The sequence below is a fragment of the Pipistrellus hanaki genome (genome assembly GCF_964339955.1).
Source record: "Pipistrellus hanaki genome assembly, chromosome: 3".
NCBI lineage: Eukaryota > Metazoa > Chordata > Mammalia > Chiroptera > Vespertilionidae > Pipistrellus > Pipistrellus hanaki.
Window position 1 is genome coordinate 173,197,397 of NC_140505.1, and position 15,951 is coordinate 173,213,347.

General features: G+C 33.8%; 1 protein-coding gene across 1 annotated transcript in view; it reads left to right on the plus strand.

Annotated features, from left to right (window-relative positions):
• The window catches only part of NEDD1 (NEDD1 gamma-tubulin ring complex targeting factor), a 29,520-nt gene extending 14,961 nt beyond the window's left edge, over positions 1-14,559 (plus strand). The window contains exons 7-15 of the mRNA XM_084878477.1: positions 446-647; positions 1,036-1,225; positions 4,490-4,618; positions 7,453-7,500; positions 8,981-9,183; positions 10,060-10,213; positions 11,230-11,386; positions 12,377-12,443; positions 12,888-14,559. Coding sequence (XP_084734603.1) covers positions 446-647; positions 1,036-1,225; positions 4,490-4,618; positions 7,453-7,500; positions 8,981-9,183; positions 10,060-10,213; positions 11,230-11,386; positions 12,377-12,443; positions 12,888-12,992 — 1,255 coding nt within the window. The 3' untranslated portion in view covers positions 12,993-14,559. The remainder of the gene's footprint in view (positions 1-445; positions 648-1,035; positions 1,226-4,489; positions 4,619-7,452; positions 7,501-8,980; positions 9,184-10,059; positions 10,214-11,229; positions 11,387-12,376; positions 12,444-12,887) is intronic.
• Positions 14,560-15,951: the final 1,392 nt, after the last annotated feature.

Here is a 15,951-nt window from a genome sequence, read left to right on the forward strand (position 1 = left end):
GAGATACAGAACTAAGAACAAAGTAGCAGCTGCTCTCCTGTGAAAGGTCATAGTCCTCTGGAGGCTTCAGCAGATCAATAAATGGAAAGGGATTCTGGGAGCCTCCTTAATTCCGAGGCTAGAGCCCTTTTATTTGTGGAGTAGCACCCAGGAATTCTGTCATATTCATTGCCAAGGTAACAATTACTTAAATAGGCACTGCTTCTAGAACATGTAGAGTGAATAAAATATAGGGTGACGTGTTCAGCAGTTCCTCCATATGCCATGGCCCTGGAAATGTCTCTTAATTCTAAATTTATGCTTTAAAATAAATGTTTGGGATGTGTATGCTACTTGCCCAATTCTAAGTAAGTTTGGTTTTGATACGCTGTAGTTATTTATGTCACATAAGCTTATATACCTGTATTCACTCATATATCTAAATAGACTTGCTCTCTTTCCAAAGGCTAGTGAAGACTTTAGTGGCTGACGCTCCTCTAACTGCAGTAGATTTCATGCCTGATGGTGCCACTTTGGCTATTGGATCCTCCCGTGGGAAAATATATCAGTATGATTTAAGGATGTTGAAATCACCAGTTAAAACCATCAATGCTCATAAGACATCTGTGCAATGTATAGTATTTCAGTACTCCACTGCTCTTTCTAAGGTAAGATATTTTTTTTTCTGAATTTTTTATTTTACTAAATAAATCTAGCTCAGAATTTAGAAACTTTATGTTGTCAATCAAACACAGTGTAGTTTTGCTACATAATCATTTTGATATAAAAAGCATTTAATAGGATTTTAGTATAAAGCCATTTGATATTTGGTTTTAAAACTTTTAAAAATTTTATACTTAATTCTCATATGTCCCTCTTTTTATATTTTAAAAGGCTTTTTTGGCTCAGAGGGAAACTCTCAGCTATACTAGCAAGCTTAAAATTTGTAAGGAAAATATATATACATATTTTTACTCTAATAGGGAATTTATAAAATATTAATAACAGTAGGGAGCATTAGAAACCTGAGCTTTTAAATATTCCATTACATTTCAGTCAGGTTTAAATAAAGACTCTTCAAGTAAGGCCTCAGCTGTGAACAAACGGACTGTTCCTGTGAGCGCTGCTGTTGGGGGAGCTCCGAGTTCCGGAACTGTCAGAGAAGCCACTGCCCCTGCCACGGCGCTGCCTCAGCCCATGACGACGGCCGCGGGGAGAGGCCCAGCTGCTGCCCAGGACAAAGCAGGTAAGCGGTGCTTATGTATAACACCCTAAATATATAATTATACCTTGTTCAGGAACCTAGAACTCAAATTCACTTGAGTACTTAAATATAATTATTAGTAAATATCATTGAAGAAGTGAACATTTTAACTTCAGCTACAATTTCTTTAAAATTTAATGAAAAAACATTTATTTTAGCCTGGTTAAGTGAACTTCTGTTGTAAAATATTATCTTAAAAAAAAACAATGATGTCAACTCAAATTATTCATTCTTTTTTAAAAATATATATTTTATTGATTTTTTACAGAGAGGAAGGGAGAGGGGTAGAGAGTTAGAAACATCGATACGATGAGAGAGAAACTTCCGTCAGCTGCCTCCTGCACACCCCCTACTGGGGATGTGCCTGCAACCAAGGTACATGCCCTTGACCGGAATCGAACCTGGGACCCTTCAGTCGTAGGCCAACGCTCTATCCCCTGAGCCAAACCGGTTTGGGCCAAATTATTAATTTTTAATACTAACTAGACTGGGTGACTTTATATTGTGCCTTCAGGTTAATCAGTAGAGAATGCAATTTTGATGTCATGATTTGATCTCTGAGGTCTTTTTCTTTTTTTAAAAGCTACTAATGGCTCCTTTTATTTTATATTTTAGAATGGACGGTAAATCAAGTGATGAAATGAATATATTTAAGTATTAAATAGTGCCTGGCTCATATTAAGCCACAAGCTAGCAGTAGGTTAAATAAAAATAAATGAAAATATTACAATTTTAAATAATTTTTTTCTATGTTAATCAAGCATTTCTTCAAGAGAAATTTATTAGACATTGTGAAAGTATAATATGATGATAAGCTTCCCCATACCTACTATAGAATATATTCTTTGCCTGCAATAAAGATCATATTTCCTAAATTCCTTAAAACCTTCTGGTTTTTATTTTAAGAAATATGCTACACTGTCAACATGCAACTGATATTTTAAAAAGTCTACATGATACATATGCCAGTATGTTTTCAAAATATTCTCATTAGAAATGGATGTACCCATTCATGTCTTTTAAAATTTTTAGGACAAGTACTTGACATGGATAAAAATATTTGTTGGTGCCTTGTAAGTCAGAGTTTACTATTTCCAAGAATAAACTAAAGTTTAATTTGTTAACATTTATAATCTGGAATAATGTCTTTAAAGTTGTAAGTATATTCACTACAAATTTTCTGTGAATAGCTAGATTGTCTTCACATAGAAATTATTACATATCACATGGAAAAATAAATGCTGTCTATTTAAAAGAAGAAAGTCTTTTTAAAAATTACTTTAATGTTTGTCAAAAAATGTTTAACTATATTAAAATTGCCATTTTAAATTTTAATTTACTATTAATTTTATGCATAATTTAAAAAAAGTAAACAATATTTTTCTCAATTACTGTAAATTTTATGAAGTCTGCATTTATTTAGTTTTTAATAAGGAGGCTGTGTTTAACAATGACAGCATTTATTAGGAGTTGAAGACTTGGGTCTGCAGGGTCACTGATTAACAGCTCTTTCCTGATTAGCAGTTTCTGGCAAAATGAATTTTTCCTCTGCTTCTATAGTTAGAAATTCTGTTCATTAATTTTATTTTGAAGTAATTTCAAACTTACAAAAAAGTTTCAATAATATATAAAGAACTCCTAAGCTCAACAGTCCAGTAGATTCTCCATTTTATAAATTTTGCCACGTTTGCTTCCTAAATTTCTCTCAAACACACACACACACACACACACACACACACACACACACACACACACATTCCCCCCACCTCTGAAACATGTAGAGTATATTAGGTTTAAGTCTCCGGTCTATCACTTCTTACCAGGAAGACTTTGGGCAGTTTTCTTAACCATTCTGAATCAATCTCATTTTTCTCTTCCACAGATGATAACTTTTAGGATTATTGTGAAAATCAGAGAAAAATGTATCAAAAGTGCCTGGCACATGGTGGGCACTCAATAAATATGGAGTGATTAATAATATTGTTATCGTGATCATCATTATTGCTATTACCATTTTAAGCTTCTTGTAAAATCCAAAGTTTGACAAAAAGTTCATGTTGCTTCTACTAAAGTGGTCCTGATTTAGTTATTGAAAACAATCTCTGCAGTGTTGTTACTACTGCTTATTTTCAGAAGGAAAGAGCCATTTAAGGAATGAAAAAACAGCTCTCTGCCTTTTTATTGTCTACTTTACTATTCTCTCTGAGTTTGGGATTCTGGTTTCCTTCCTCGTAGTAAACGCTGTGAGGTCAGTGAAGTCATTTGAGGTCGATCATGCCTAGAGCAATGTTAAGCTCCCCCTGTTAGTGAAGAAAAAGAAGAGGGAAAAATATCTATTCACTGCACATTGGGGAGAGAACTGACATAACCTGAATCCTGCTATCTGTTAGGCATTGTGCTACATATGCCTTACAGACTTTTTTTATGATTATCATTTGAGATAATAAACTAAGTTATATGTTTAGAATATTTTTAAGACAGAAGTAAATATGTATATTATTTTAGAAAAGTTTCAAAAAATGGCTACAATAATTCATATTTATTCCCATATATGAATAAATGAGTTATTTGATTTTTGGGGAGCCCTTTATTCCATGAAAGTGATGGTTAAATAAATTATTGTTAAATTTTGCTTCCCCCCCCCCCCCCATGCTCACGGTTGTAATATTACCAATAATATGGGTAATACATTATTTTTTTATTAACAAAATCATATATTTTTTAAAAATTATTTTAAAATTAATTTTATTGGGGTTGCATTGCTTAATAAAATTATATATTCCTTCAAATGTACTGTTCAATGATACATCATCTATGTATTGCATTGTATGTTTACCACCCCAATCAAATCTTTTGTCATCATATTCGATACGTTTGACCCCTTTTACCTTTCACTATCCTATACCCCACTCCACCCCCCTTCCATCTGGTAACTACCATGCTGTTATCTGTGTCTATGAGTTTTTGTTTGTTTTTCTTTTTATTTTAATTTAAATTTTTCATTGTTTAAAGTATTACATATGACTCCTTTTCCCCCCATTGATTTCCCCCCAGCTGTTTCCATCCCCCAGCACATGCCCTCACCCCCCTGCTGTCTGTGTCCATGGGTTACGAGTCATTTGGTTGATCTCTTACCCCTGTTTTTCTTGTTCATTTACTTGTTGCTTTCATTTTTATATTTTTAGAACCTCGCTTCTGATCAATTTATTTAGATGTAATAACATTTTCATATCTAATTTCTATAAGGTTTGTCTCGAAGCATCAATACAGATATTTTATCTAAGGAAGTAGACAGTGGGAAAAACCAGGATTTCTCCAGTCTTGATGATACTAGAGCCAGTAGTCTGGGGGACATGTTCTCACCTATCAGAGATGGTAAGTCTGTTCAGATCAGAGGATCATGCTCTCTGGCTGGTAGTCTTACACTTTTATTCTGGCTAAGAGATGTGGGAAGCAGCTTCAGTAGAACTCTTATGATGACAGTTTGCTCATTTTCTCAATCCCTGGGGTGGTATTTTTTTCCTTTGACATGATATGTTTGATAACTATATTACAAAATATATGCTGGTAATTTTTATATGGGAAATTTGCAGATAGCTCTGAAGTTAGCATTTTAATTTATATAAAAGTTTCTTAAAGCAAGTTTTTCCTTCATAGGCCATCTTTTACTTGTATTCATTTTTTTAAAAATATATCTTTATTGATTTCAGAGAGGAAGGGAGAGGGATAGATTGTTAGAAACATTAATGAGAGAGAAACATCGATCTGCTGCCTCCTGCACACTCCCTACTGGGGATGTGCCAGCAACCAAGGCATATACCCTTGAACAGAATCGAACTCAAGACCCTTCAGTCCGCAGGCTGACGCCATATCTACTGAGCCAAACCAGCTAAATTTATAAATTTTTGTAAAATCTTGGATATTGATAGAAAAAAGATATTTTAAAAGACATTTGTTTCTGTGATTATTAATATTTAATTAATATTTATTAAATGTTTTCATGGAGAAATATGGCTAAGTGATATATTGCTTCATCTTTTACATTGTGTATGAATCTCTCTCTCTCTCTCTCTCTCTCTCTCTCTCTCACACACACACACACACACACACACACACACACTTCCCATTGTCAATAGTTATTCCCATTTTTAAAAAAAGCAAAAACTTGGTCAGCTTGTTGAATGAAAATATTATTTATCATAGTATTCACACTGTATGAACTAGGCCCATTGTTTGGCTGTGTTCTTTTTATTAATGTTCATTCTTGTTAACCTCAATGGGATAGTTCCACTGCTAATAGTACAATATGGGTGAATTTCTAGGGGATATTTTGGCAGGTTTAAATACTCATACTTTTTGGCCTGTTAATGCTATTTCTGTAAGTTTACCTAAGAATATTCTGAAAAGCCCGAAAGATTTGTATGTTTACTGTATATAGTGAAAAACTGGAATGAATTTAAATGTCAACAATAGCAGGTTGTTTAAATTGGTACACGTGTCTTTGATTTTATAAAATTTCATTTTTTACTTCAAAATATCTATTTTCCAGATTTTCTCCAATTAATTTCTTAATTAGAAACAACAAATACATAAGTCATTATATAGAATTACTGAGTGTCTTCTGCCTTACCCTAGCCTGAAAATACTTCAGTTGCCAGGTCAAACTCCTTTATCTTCCACCTAATGAAAAAGGGAAAGGTTTCTTTCTTTCAAGACAAAGAGAGGTCAGGCTGCATAGTTAGAGGAAAGAGAGGACGGATGTGGGTGAAGGAGGGAAAAGTGGCTTGCACTGGAGTTGAAACAGGTTTCTGAAGTAAGAGCCCAGTTGGGGATTTTGGCTTATGAGAACCCCTGGAGTTAACTATTGAGTTGAAGACTGTAGGAAGGGGCTTTGTGGAGGATTGTGAGTTATGAATGAAATCCTCTTTAATGGTATTCCAGATAAGTAAAGAAATTCCTCTTTAATTACTTTAGCTATTAAAAAATATTATTAGTATATGAGCCATATGCCTTTCATTTATTAGAATTTTGTATAATTAATGAAAAGAAAACATGGATGCTAAATATAGGACTGCTTTTATTATCAAGAGATTTACAAGGATGAAACTCAACTAGTAAAAGGCTTAATCTGTTTTGGCTCAATTTCTTTATCTTTTAAATACTTCTGCTTTTTTAGGGGAAAACTAATAACTTTTCAAAGTGTATGTGTGCTATACAATTACTAAGTGTGTGTATATATATTTAATTAGTATTTATCATATATATATATATAATGTATACACACACACACAGATAGATGGATGGAAGGATAGGATAGATGTACGATAGTCCAACTAATATGATAATCACTTATGACGATCAAATTTATTGGCCATTAGAGATTCTGGTGAATTTGACCATTTTTTCTATTAACTCATGAAAATGGATTTAAGCAATGTTTGGTTGGTAATTGGTAAATGAATATTTCTGCCATTGATATAGATTTTAATAAAACCTTAAAACCTTATGTTTTATAGCATTGTAAATCTTGCAAAATGTTTTTATGTTATTTCAGTTGATTCTCAATAAAACCTTGAGAGATGAACAGGGTATTATTCCCTTTAAATAAATGCAGAAACTGAAGTTTAATTGTATTAACATTTGTCCAAGATCACAAAACTATTAAGTGATATAGGCAGAATTGAATTATAGATCTTTGGTCCTCACTATAGTGCTTTTCCTAGAATACTTGTGTCATTAAAATAACTACCTATATATATAAAAAGCTAATATTCAAAGTGTCCCCTTGGAAGTTTGACTGGGAGAATGGGAGTTTGATCTCTCAATATGATGTGCATTGACCACCAGGGCATGGCATGGAACATGGCAGGTGACCGGTGCTGGGGTGCTGATAGATTGAGAGGAGGAGGAGGAGGAGGTGGTGAGGCAGGAAACCTGATCAGCCCTGATTGCTGGCCAGGCTAAGGGACCCTACCCATGCATGAATTTCACACACCAGGCCTCTAGTGTCATAGAATTGTCTTTTTATATTTGCGCTATGAAGCTAAAAGAATGAAAAGGGGAGTTTATGTGAGGACTAGCTTTAACTTTACTCAGATTTTCTTTTTAAAATTATTATCTTTGAACTCTGGGGGAATGAATAGTAATTCTAAGTTGCTATAGCATCTTTTTTACTATCTTTTAAATTTGATTTTCTAATTTTCTTACAGATGTTGTGGTTAACAAGGGAGGTGATGAGTCCGTAGGCAAAGGAGATGGTAAGAACTATTGAGAAGTGTTTTAGTGAAAATTGTAAGTGATATTGTGTTATCTATCCCTGTGTGACAAATTACCATTTTGAATTTTAAAAGAGCATTTATCATCTCATAAAATGTGGGTTAAGCATGGCTTAGTAATCAGGGGTCTTCAAACTACGGCCCGCGGGCCACATGCAGCCCCCAGGGGAGTCTGATCCTGCCCGCCAGGTTTTTTGGGCAGTGAGCGCAGCCAAGGTGTTACAGTAGGAATTAGTAGTTCATATAGTCCGGCCCTCCAGCTCTCTGAGGGACCGTGATCTGGCCCCCACTTTAAAAAGTTTGAGGACCCCTGGCTTAGTTTGAGTGCCCTGGCTTTAGGTCTCTTGGTGCTTTAATCAGGGTGTCACCAGGGCTGCAGTCACATCCAGACTTAACTGGGCAAAGAGCTGCTTCAAGCTCATTCATGTGTCTATGCACAAAGACAATAATTGGTTTATTTCCCTGTGGGCTTCTCCACGGGGAAGCTGACAACGGACCAACTGGCTTCCCTTAGAGCTGGTGAGCAGGAGAGTGAGAGAGGGCACCCAAGATGGAAAACCACAGTGTGTTTGTAACATAAGCTTGGAAGGTATTCTCTGTGTTAGAAGCAAGTTACTAGGTCCAACCCACATTCAAAGGGAGGGGACTACTCGAGGGCATGGATCCATGCCAGAAGTCAGGGATCATTAGGGCCTTCTCAGAGGCTGCCTGTCAAGACATATACCACTGGGTGAACCAAATGAACACTCACATTGTCAAAAACTGATACTGATTAAAATGTTCATTGTGTTTTTCAGTTTTCAAAGTATTTTCATATACAATATCTCCTTTAAGCCTCACCACTCGGGAAATAGATATCATTATTCACATACTAGAGGCCTAGTGCATGGTTTTGTGCACCGGTAGGTTCCCTCAGCCTAGCCTGCGCCCTCTCGCAATCTGGGACCCATTAGGGGGTGTTGGACTGTCAGTTTCAGCCTGATCCTCCTGACAGTCCAACATCCCCTGAGAAATGTAGTTGTGCATGAAGCGGCAGGTGGCTGGAGTGGAGCCCAAGCCCAGGCCGGGCACCCCATTGCTCATCACAGCCCTGGTGTGCCTGCTGCCAATGCCACTTGGTAAGTGCTCCTGCTATAGGGATGCACTGACCACAAGGGGGCAGCTCTTGCATTGAGCATCTGCCCCCTGGTGGTTAGTGCGTGTCATAGACCAAACAGTTGACCAGTTGCTAAGGGTTTTATATATATATGTATAGATTTGCAGATCAGAATGCAGTCACAGAGAGTTTTACAATGTTTTTGCGTCAAATAAGGGCTAGAGCTGACCGATGAACCTGGTTTCTGGATCCAAATCCTGTGTCTTTCCATCATATTAGCCTGTCTGTCATATAAATGCTTTTGTTAAATATCCAACATTGGAGAACATCATATGCAAACACAGCATTTTTCCTCCTCTTTTTCAGGCCTTGACTTTTTAACACAATTGAACTCAGTGTTTCCTTCACGAAAAAATCAAGGAGCCTCAGGCACTTCAGTATTACATTCTAGTCCCTTTAATGTCTTTATGGGATCTCCCGGGAAAGAAGAAAATGAACATCATGATTTGACAGCTGAACCTAAGAAAACGTATCCGGGAAAACAGGAACCTAAAGACTCCCTCAAACAGGTATCTGCCTGAAAGTGGTACTGAGCTCACTGTGTGTTATCACTAGCAAGCATGATCAAGGCCGTCACTATGTTTGTCCTTAACTAGTGACAGTGCTGTGCACTCACTAGGTAAAAAAATACTCTTCAATCTTGGTGTCACGTGTTAAAAACTAAAGGATACTCTTGAAATTTATCTCTGGATATGATGAGGATAGCAATAGATGTCGTATTCTATTTTTTTTTTTTTTTATATAGAACAAGAAACTTGATATAACTATCTGTGTAGCAATATTTTATACATGAATTTTTTAGGATGTATTTCCATTATGGCAGAAAGCACCAAGTTAGTGGTCAAGGCAATTACCCTAAGTCTTAGAGTAAATTGATGGTGCTTTAATACAGTACTAAAAGTAGTTAATTTATTATGAAAAGATTTAAAATGATCAAATATTACCAGGAAGTCTGAATCTGTTGTTCAGTATATCCATTTATTTTTAGGATGATGTTGTAAAGGTAGCATTCAAGAAGTACAAAATGTCTTTTAACTTATTTTTCAAATATTTCTGACTAATTATAAATGATAGATTGTGTGTGTATGTGTGTGTGTATGGGGGGGGGATGTTTTTGCCTGTGATCACTATTTTAAATTAAATTCAACAGCCAGATGCTTAGTAAATGAACTTTTCTTTATCATGTTATTATTGATATTGTTTTTAATAAGTAAACTTGATTTATTTGCCAGTAGTCCTGGCAATTTTTTTCCTCTTTCTATATCCCTTTTTATTTTCCCTTTACCTGACCCTACCCACTGGATAAAAGAAAGTTGGTACAAATTATGTGGATGATATGGGTAAAGCCAGAATTTATATATTAATTATTTATTTTAAATGTAAAGTTTGCAAAGTTGATCTCCGGTGCTGATACTGGAAGTCTAAATACCTCTCCATCATCTAACCAAGCAAGAAGTCCTGAGAAATGTGAAAAGCCCGAAAAAGAAAAGGAAGCCCGGTTACTATATGAACCCACAGTCAATGGATCCTCAGCTCCAAGTAAGTACATAAAACTTGCTAGTATTTGAAAGTGTTAAGTTGGAAACCCTCACTATTTAACTTGAAAGGAGTGATCACAGACAAAATTTTAAATGTTCAAGGAGTTTAAAATTTATGACATTTCTCTAGTGTAACCCTCTTACTAGAAGACAATAAAATAGACATGAATGATTAAATATAACCACATTTATTTGACACTCTTGGTGTGAATTTCATTTTCAATCTCATCTGTAGGTGTCTTGATATAAATATGGTTCAGATAGGAATATGGTATAGAACCCTGTGAAATGGGTCAGTTACCTAAAATTTGTCTTTTTTAAAATCAAGATGAAGATTTATTTGCAAAGATGTTCATCCCAACTGTATTTGTGTGTTTTTTTTTATGTTATTTTTTGACTTGTCAATTACAGTTGACATTCAATACTATTTTATATTAGCATCTTTTTCTGCCCCCATATTATAAAGTCCTATTTGTAGAGTTAATACCGCAGACCCTAAAAACTTGATCCACACTTACTAGTAAAGGGATATTGGGCTCAGCTATAAGAGTTATCCATCCAAACAACTCTTTGTGTAGAAACAACTCTTTTATAAAGATATCCGTGTTTTACCTTAGGGTTTCTATAGATACATTGCATTAGCTTAAACTCTGGGGCTTTGCCTATAGCACTACTTTACTCATGTACTCTGTAGGTTTATCTAGTTTGTGCTGAAGCTTGTCACATTCATCTTTTATAAGAGGTTTAGAGATTTTTTTAAGATCAGTTCCTCTGTCATATGTTACTACATTAGTCAGTTGGCAGTTCATATATATATATAGATAAATGACTATTAGAAATAATGTCATAGAAAGTTTCTTAAGATTTGTATTCCAAACAGCGCATTTTTCTAAATGTCACAGGAACACTGTTCTTTACGAGTTTTTCAAGTTTTCCATTGCCAAATCTTATTTAGAAATGTTTGATGACTCTTAGTCCAAGTTGACTATTAATATCTTCTCCATTGTTTTGTTTTAGATCCAAAGTTAGCATCTTCTGTCACAGCTGGAGTTGCCAGTTCATTGTCTGAAAAAATAGCTGATACCATTGGAAATAATCGGCCAAATGCACCATTGACATCCGTTCAAATCCGTTTTATTCAGAACATGATACAGGAAACATTGGATGACTTCAGGTAGTAACCGTAAAACTTATAAACAACCCAGTGCCAATGGACAGGAGAATGTATACATCAGTATAAATCAGTGAATTACAGATAGATAGATCATGAATCCTGAAAATGTGATACTGGATTATTTTCTAAAGGTACACTACTCCAGACTACATAGTATGTGGTACCCTTTTTGTGATGCTCAGAGCAAGCATTTGAAAATGTATTCAGTAGAGAGAGATTCTATGTTATACAAATGTACTGTAAAGCATTTTTTTTTTTTTTTTTTTTTTTTTTTTTGCTTAAGCAAAATTCACCAGAGTAGTATTGTCTTCTTTCTTGGGCTTCTCCCAAGAGTTAAGTGATGGAATAAGAGAGGAGCATGCAGGCAGTTTCTATGATTTTGGTACGGTTCTAACGTAGACATTTTATGGTAGGTAACTGAGTGTTTCTTTTATTATTATACCTAATAGTAGTAGTTTTCATGTATTCTTTTGTAAGCATGAATTAATAGCATTTTATTGAATAAACTGTTATAACCACCCAAATAATATCTTCCCATTTTATCTAGACCTATTTTTTAATAGCTAAAACATAGATAATAGTTAAACAATGTAATGTAAATCTATGTCTCGATAATTTCTGTATTAAGGAATGTAGTGTAGTATAGTGGAAGTAGATAGCCTGGCTTTATGTTTTGGGTATGCTCTTTACTGATTATATGACTTTGGGTAAGTTAGTTATAATTGCTCTGTGGCTCAGTTACTTTATTAGTAAAAAGGAGGTAATAATTATAACTAGTGGTGAAGCTTAAATAAGTTCTTACATTTAAAGTACAAGAAAGTGCCTATCACATAGTAAATAAGTGCTAGGTGCATTGGTATTTTTATTAGTGTAATAATAGTTGCTAACACCCAATAATTTGAAAAATGAGAAAGCTTAAGTAGTTTCTTGAATGATATAGAATTGGTAAAACTGTTACAATTCTAACAAGTATTGTATGTTCTTCCCTAGAGAAGCATGTCATAGGGATATTGTGAATTTGCAAGTGGAGATGATTAAACAGTTTCATATGCAATTGGTATGTATGACACATGTTATATTAAGTTAGTGTAGTTGTAGATCTGCAAAATCCATTAAAGGGCGATATGGTTGTTACTTGCGTATATCTAGTTCCTGTGATAAATAAACAAGGAGTTTTAGAAATGTAATACTAAGTAAAATAGTTTTTAACTAGTTACTCTTCTTTTTAACATTTGATAGTTAAGGCAACTTTTTAAAACTTTTTTTCTTTAATAAGTACGCAAAATGCTCCTCAAATGTGCAAATATAGGCCTCCCAAATGAGTAAGTTTTACTAGTGGTCTTTGATTTACATGAACAAAATAGTAAGAATGGTTAAATCTGAGAAATGTCATTTCGCTTGTTAATTGAACATGAGGGAAATGATTGCTGACAGTACGTAAAATATGCCAAATAAATGTTACATGCCAAGTAATTTAAAAAGCATTTTTGTCCTTTTCTAGAATGAAATGCACTCTTTATTGGAAAGATACTCAGTAAATGAAGGTTTAGTGGCTGAAATTGAAAGACTACGAGAAGAAAACAAAAGACTGCGAGCCCACTTTTGAAATTACACTGAATACCTTAATATTTTTTAATTTGGGAAGTTTTTGGCAACACAGAACTACATGGAATCAGTGTTGTTTTTATGGCCTCTGGGAAAAATTTTCAAGCAAAAGGGTGATGGGATTTTACACCAACCACTGTTTTTTCTGACTCAAAAATATTTATATTTTTATATTAAAAGCTGTACAATGTGTAATTTGCCTATAGGAAAGTCAGTAGGATCTTTATTTTTCTGAAAGCTTTAGACAACACTAAGTGCCCTTTTTCATAAGACAATTGTGAAAAAAATAGGTTATGGGTGTTTTAAAATCACCTTTTTTAACAGATATATTTTTTGATTAACATTTGCCTTTCCAATTTTTTTTGGATGTTTGGGGATTAAAGAGTTTGATATTCATTCTATTTTTATGGAAAAAGTAATTTTAAAATGGCAATTGGTGTTTCTAAGCAATTGACTAATAAAACACAAGGTTAATTACTAATTATTTTGTTAATGAAGTCAAGTATGACTACTATTTATTATTTGTACATTTGATATGACAGTTTTTTGGAATTTTGAATTGCACAAATTATCTTTTCTATTGCATTTATGTTATTAGATTGTACTTCTAACAAATCTCTATTCTGGTTTGGTTTATTTTTGTTTTGTCTTATTTTTAGCAAACTTCCTACCTATGAAAACTTTTAAGGATTTGAAAGATTTGACCAGAGTTGCATATCTACTAATTATCTCATGAATTAATAATAAGCAAAATTATACTACAAAGTTTTAATGAACATGGTTCAACTTATAATCAGTGAAAATTTCATAGTAGATACTAAATATTACTGTATTAGTGCAATTCTTTTTCTCCCAAATGAGAAGTGTGGATTTCTTTTTGTGTTTGTGGTTTATATCCTTAACTTTCTCTAATTCTTTGTGTGCTATATTTAACATTTTTATATTATTGACCTTACCATCAAATTTAGAAAGGGTGATTGTCTAAAGGATTTATAACTCTTTGACAATAGGTGGATGTGTACATCTACCTGTTGTGATCTGGAGTTTTAATCATTATAAGATTAGGCAGATTATTGGCTTGTTTACCTTCGTGTAGTCTCTTGTTCCAAAGACTTAAACTATGTACATTTCATATATTACTCCTGTCCAGTTTTGACTTCTGAGATGAAAATACTAAAATAAAAGAGCAATTGAGTTAGCTTACTAACTTTATGATTTTCTAAAGCAGTGGAAAATTTTAAGGATATTTTTAATAAGTATAAGCATACTAATAACTACTTAAAGGATTAAAAGCAGAAATACTACTTTTTTCCTATTGTGGCTTTGAGAATACATTTGTATGGAAGTATAAAAGGGTGCTACTGTGATCTTTTTTCCTGGCAGATTATGAAGCATTATGACTTGTAACAAGTTTCCTTATATACCATTATCAAGCAGACTTAGAAAACAAAAGTGTGTTTTGCCTACCTGCTTTATTTAAATTCATTAATATTTTCCTGTTGCCTTTTTCTGTACATGCACTTGATGTTTATTGAAAGAGGAGGGATAAATAAAACAATTTTAGTAACTTTATGTGTGTAGATGAAACATTTTTGTCATATAATTTAAGAACTAAATAAGTACAAACAAAATTTTTATATATGGAAAACCTGAAATTAAATTTTGCCTCGTACCAAGATGAAATAATAGGGATTGAGTTTATCCATCTGAAACTTTTTTAAAGAGACAATATATGTGAAACAGTTTTCAAATAATGAATATTACACAGTATGGGACCGTGATCCCTGAGATACGAAAGCAAATGAGACCCAAGGAACTCAATGAACCTTAAGCACAAGAAATAACACCAAAGCATATACAATCAAATTTCTTAAAACCAGTGACAAAGGAAAATTGTTAAGCAGTGAAAGTCAAAAGAACAGAGGAACAAAGATAATGTCAGAGATAGTGGAGCAATAACCTCTTTAAAGTATCAAAAGAAAATACCCAACTTAGAATTCTATACCCAACAAAAAATCTTTCAAAAATTAAAATTAAAACTTTTACAGAACTATAGAGACTGAAGGAATTCATCATAAGGAAATGGTAAATAATGCCTGTAGTCAGAAGGAAAATGGTACCAGGTAGAAATCTATTCAAATAAGTGAAGAGCACCAAAAATTGTGTATATATGAACAAATGGATTTTTTTCGTTAAATTATGTCTAAAGATTAATTTACTATTTAAAGCAAAAATGATAAGCTATTGTGTGATTGATACATAAGAAAAGCAAAATGTCTGGTGACAATATTACTTGAAAGTAGGCTATGATAAAAGTGTATAATATAAAACCTAAAGCAATCACACAAAAAAAAACAGTTAAAACTAATAAACCAACAAAGATACAGTAGTAACATATAGCCATAATAATCCAAAAGAAAAAAGGAAAAGAAGAAAGGGGAACAAAAAGAAAATATATAGTTAAGATAGAAAACTTAAACAGCACTATTGGTAACTATGTTAAGTCTAATTATCAGGTGCTCTTATTAGACTGTCTTTTATCCAACTTCGAGAGGCCTGGTACATAAGATTTGTGCACTCAGGGGCAGGGAAGGGATCCCTCAGTCCGCCTGTGCCCTCTTGCAGTCCGGGAACCCTCTGGGTGTGTTTAGGCTCATTAGACATCCTTAGTGTTGCTGCATGCATGGCTGAGTCTGGCTTCTGGGGAGCACACTTACCACGAGGGTGCAGCTCCTGTATTGAGTGTCTGCCCCCTGGTGGTCAGTGTGCGTCATAGTGATGGGTCATTCCTTATTCGGTCAATTTGTGTATTAGCCTTTTATTGTATAGGATAGGATATACTGAATCTGAGAAATTCACTTTAAATATAAAGACAAATAGGTTTAATATAAAATAAATAAATTAAAAAATATATTGAATTAAATGCAAATGAAGACAAATTATTGTTTGTAGGCATCAGC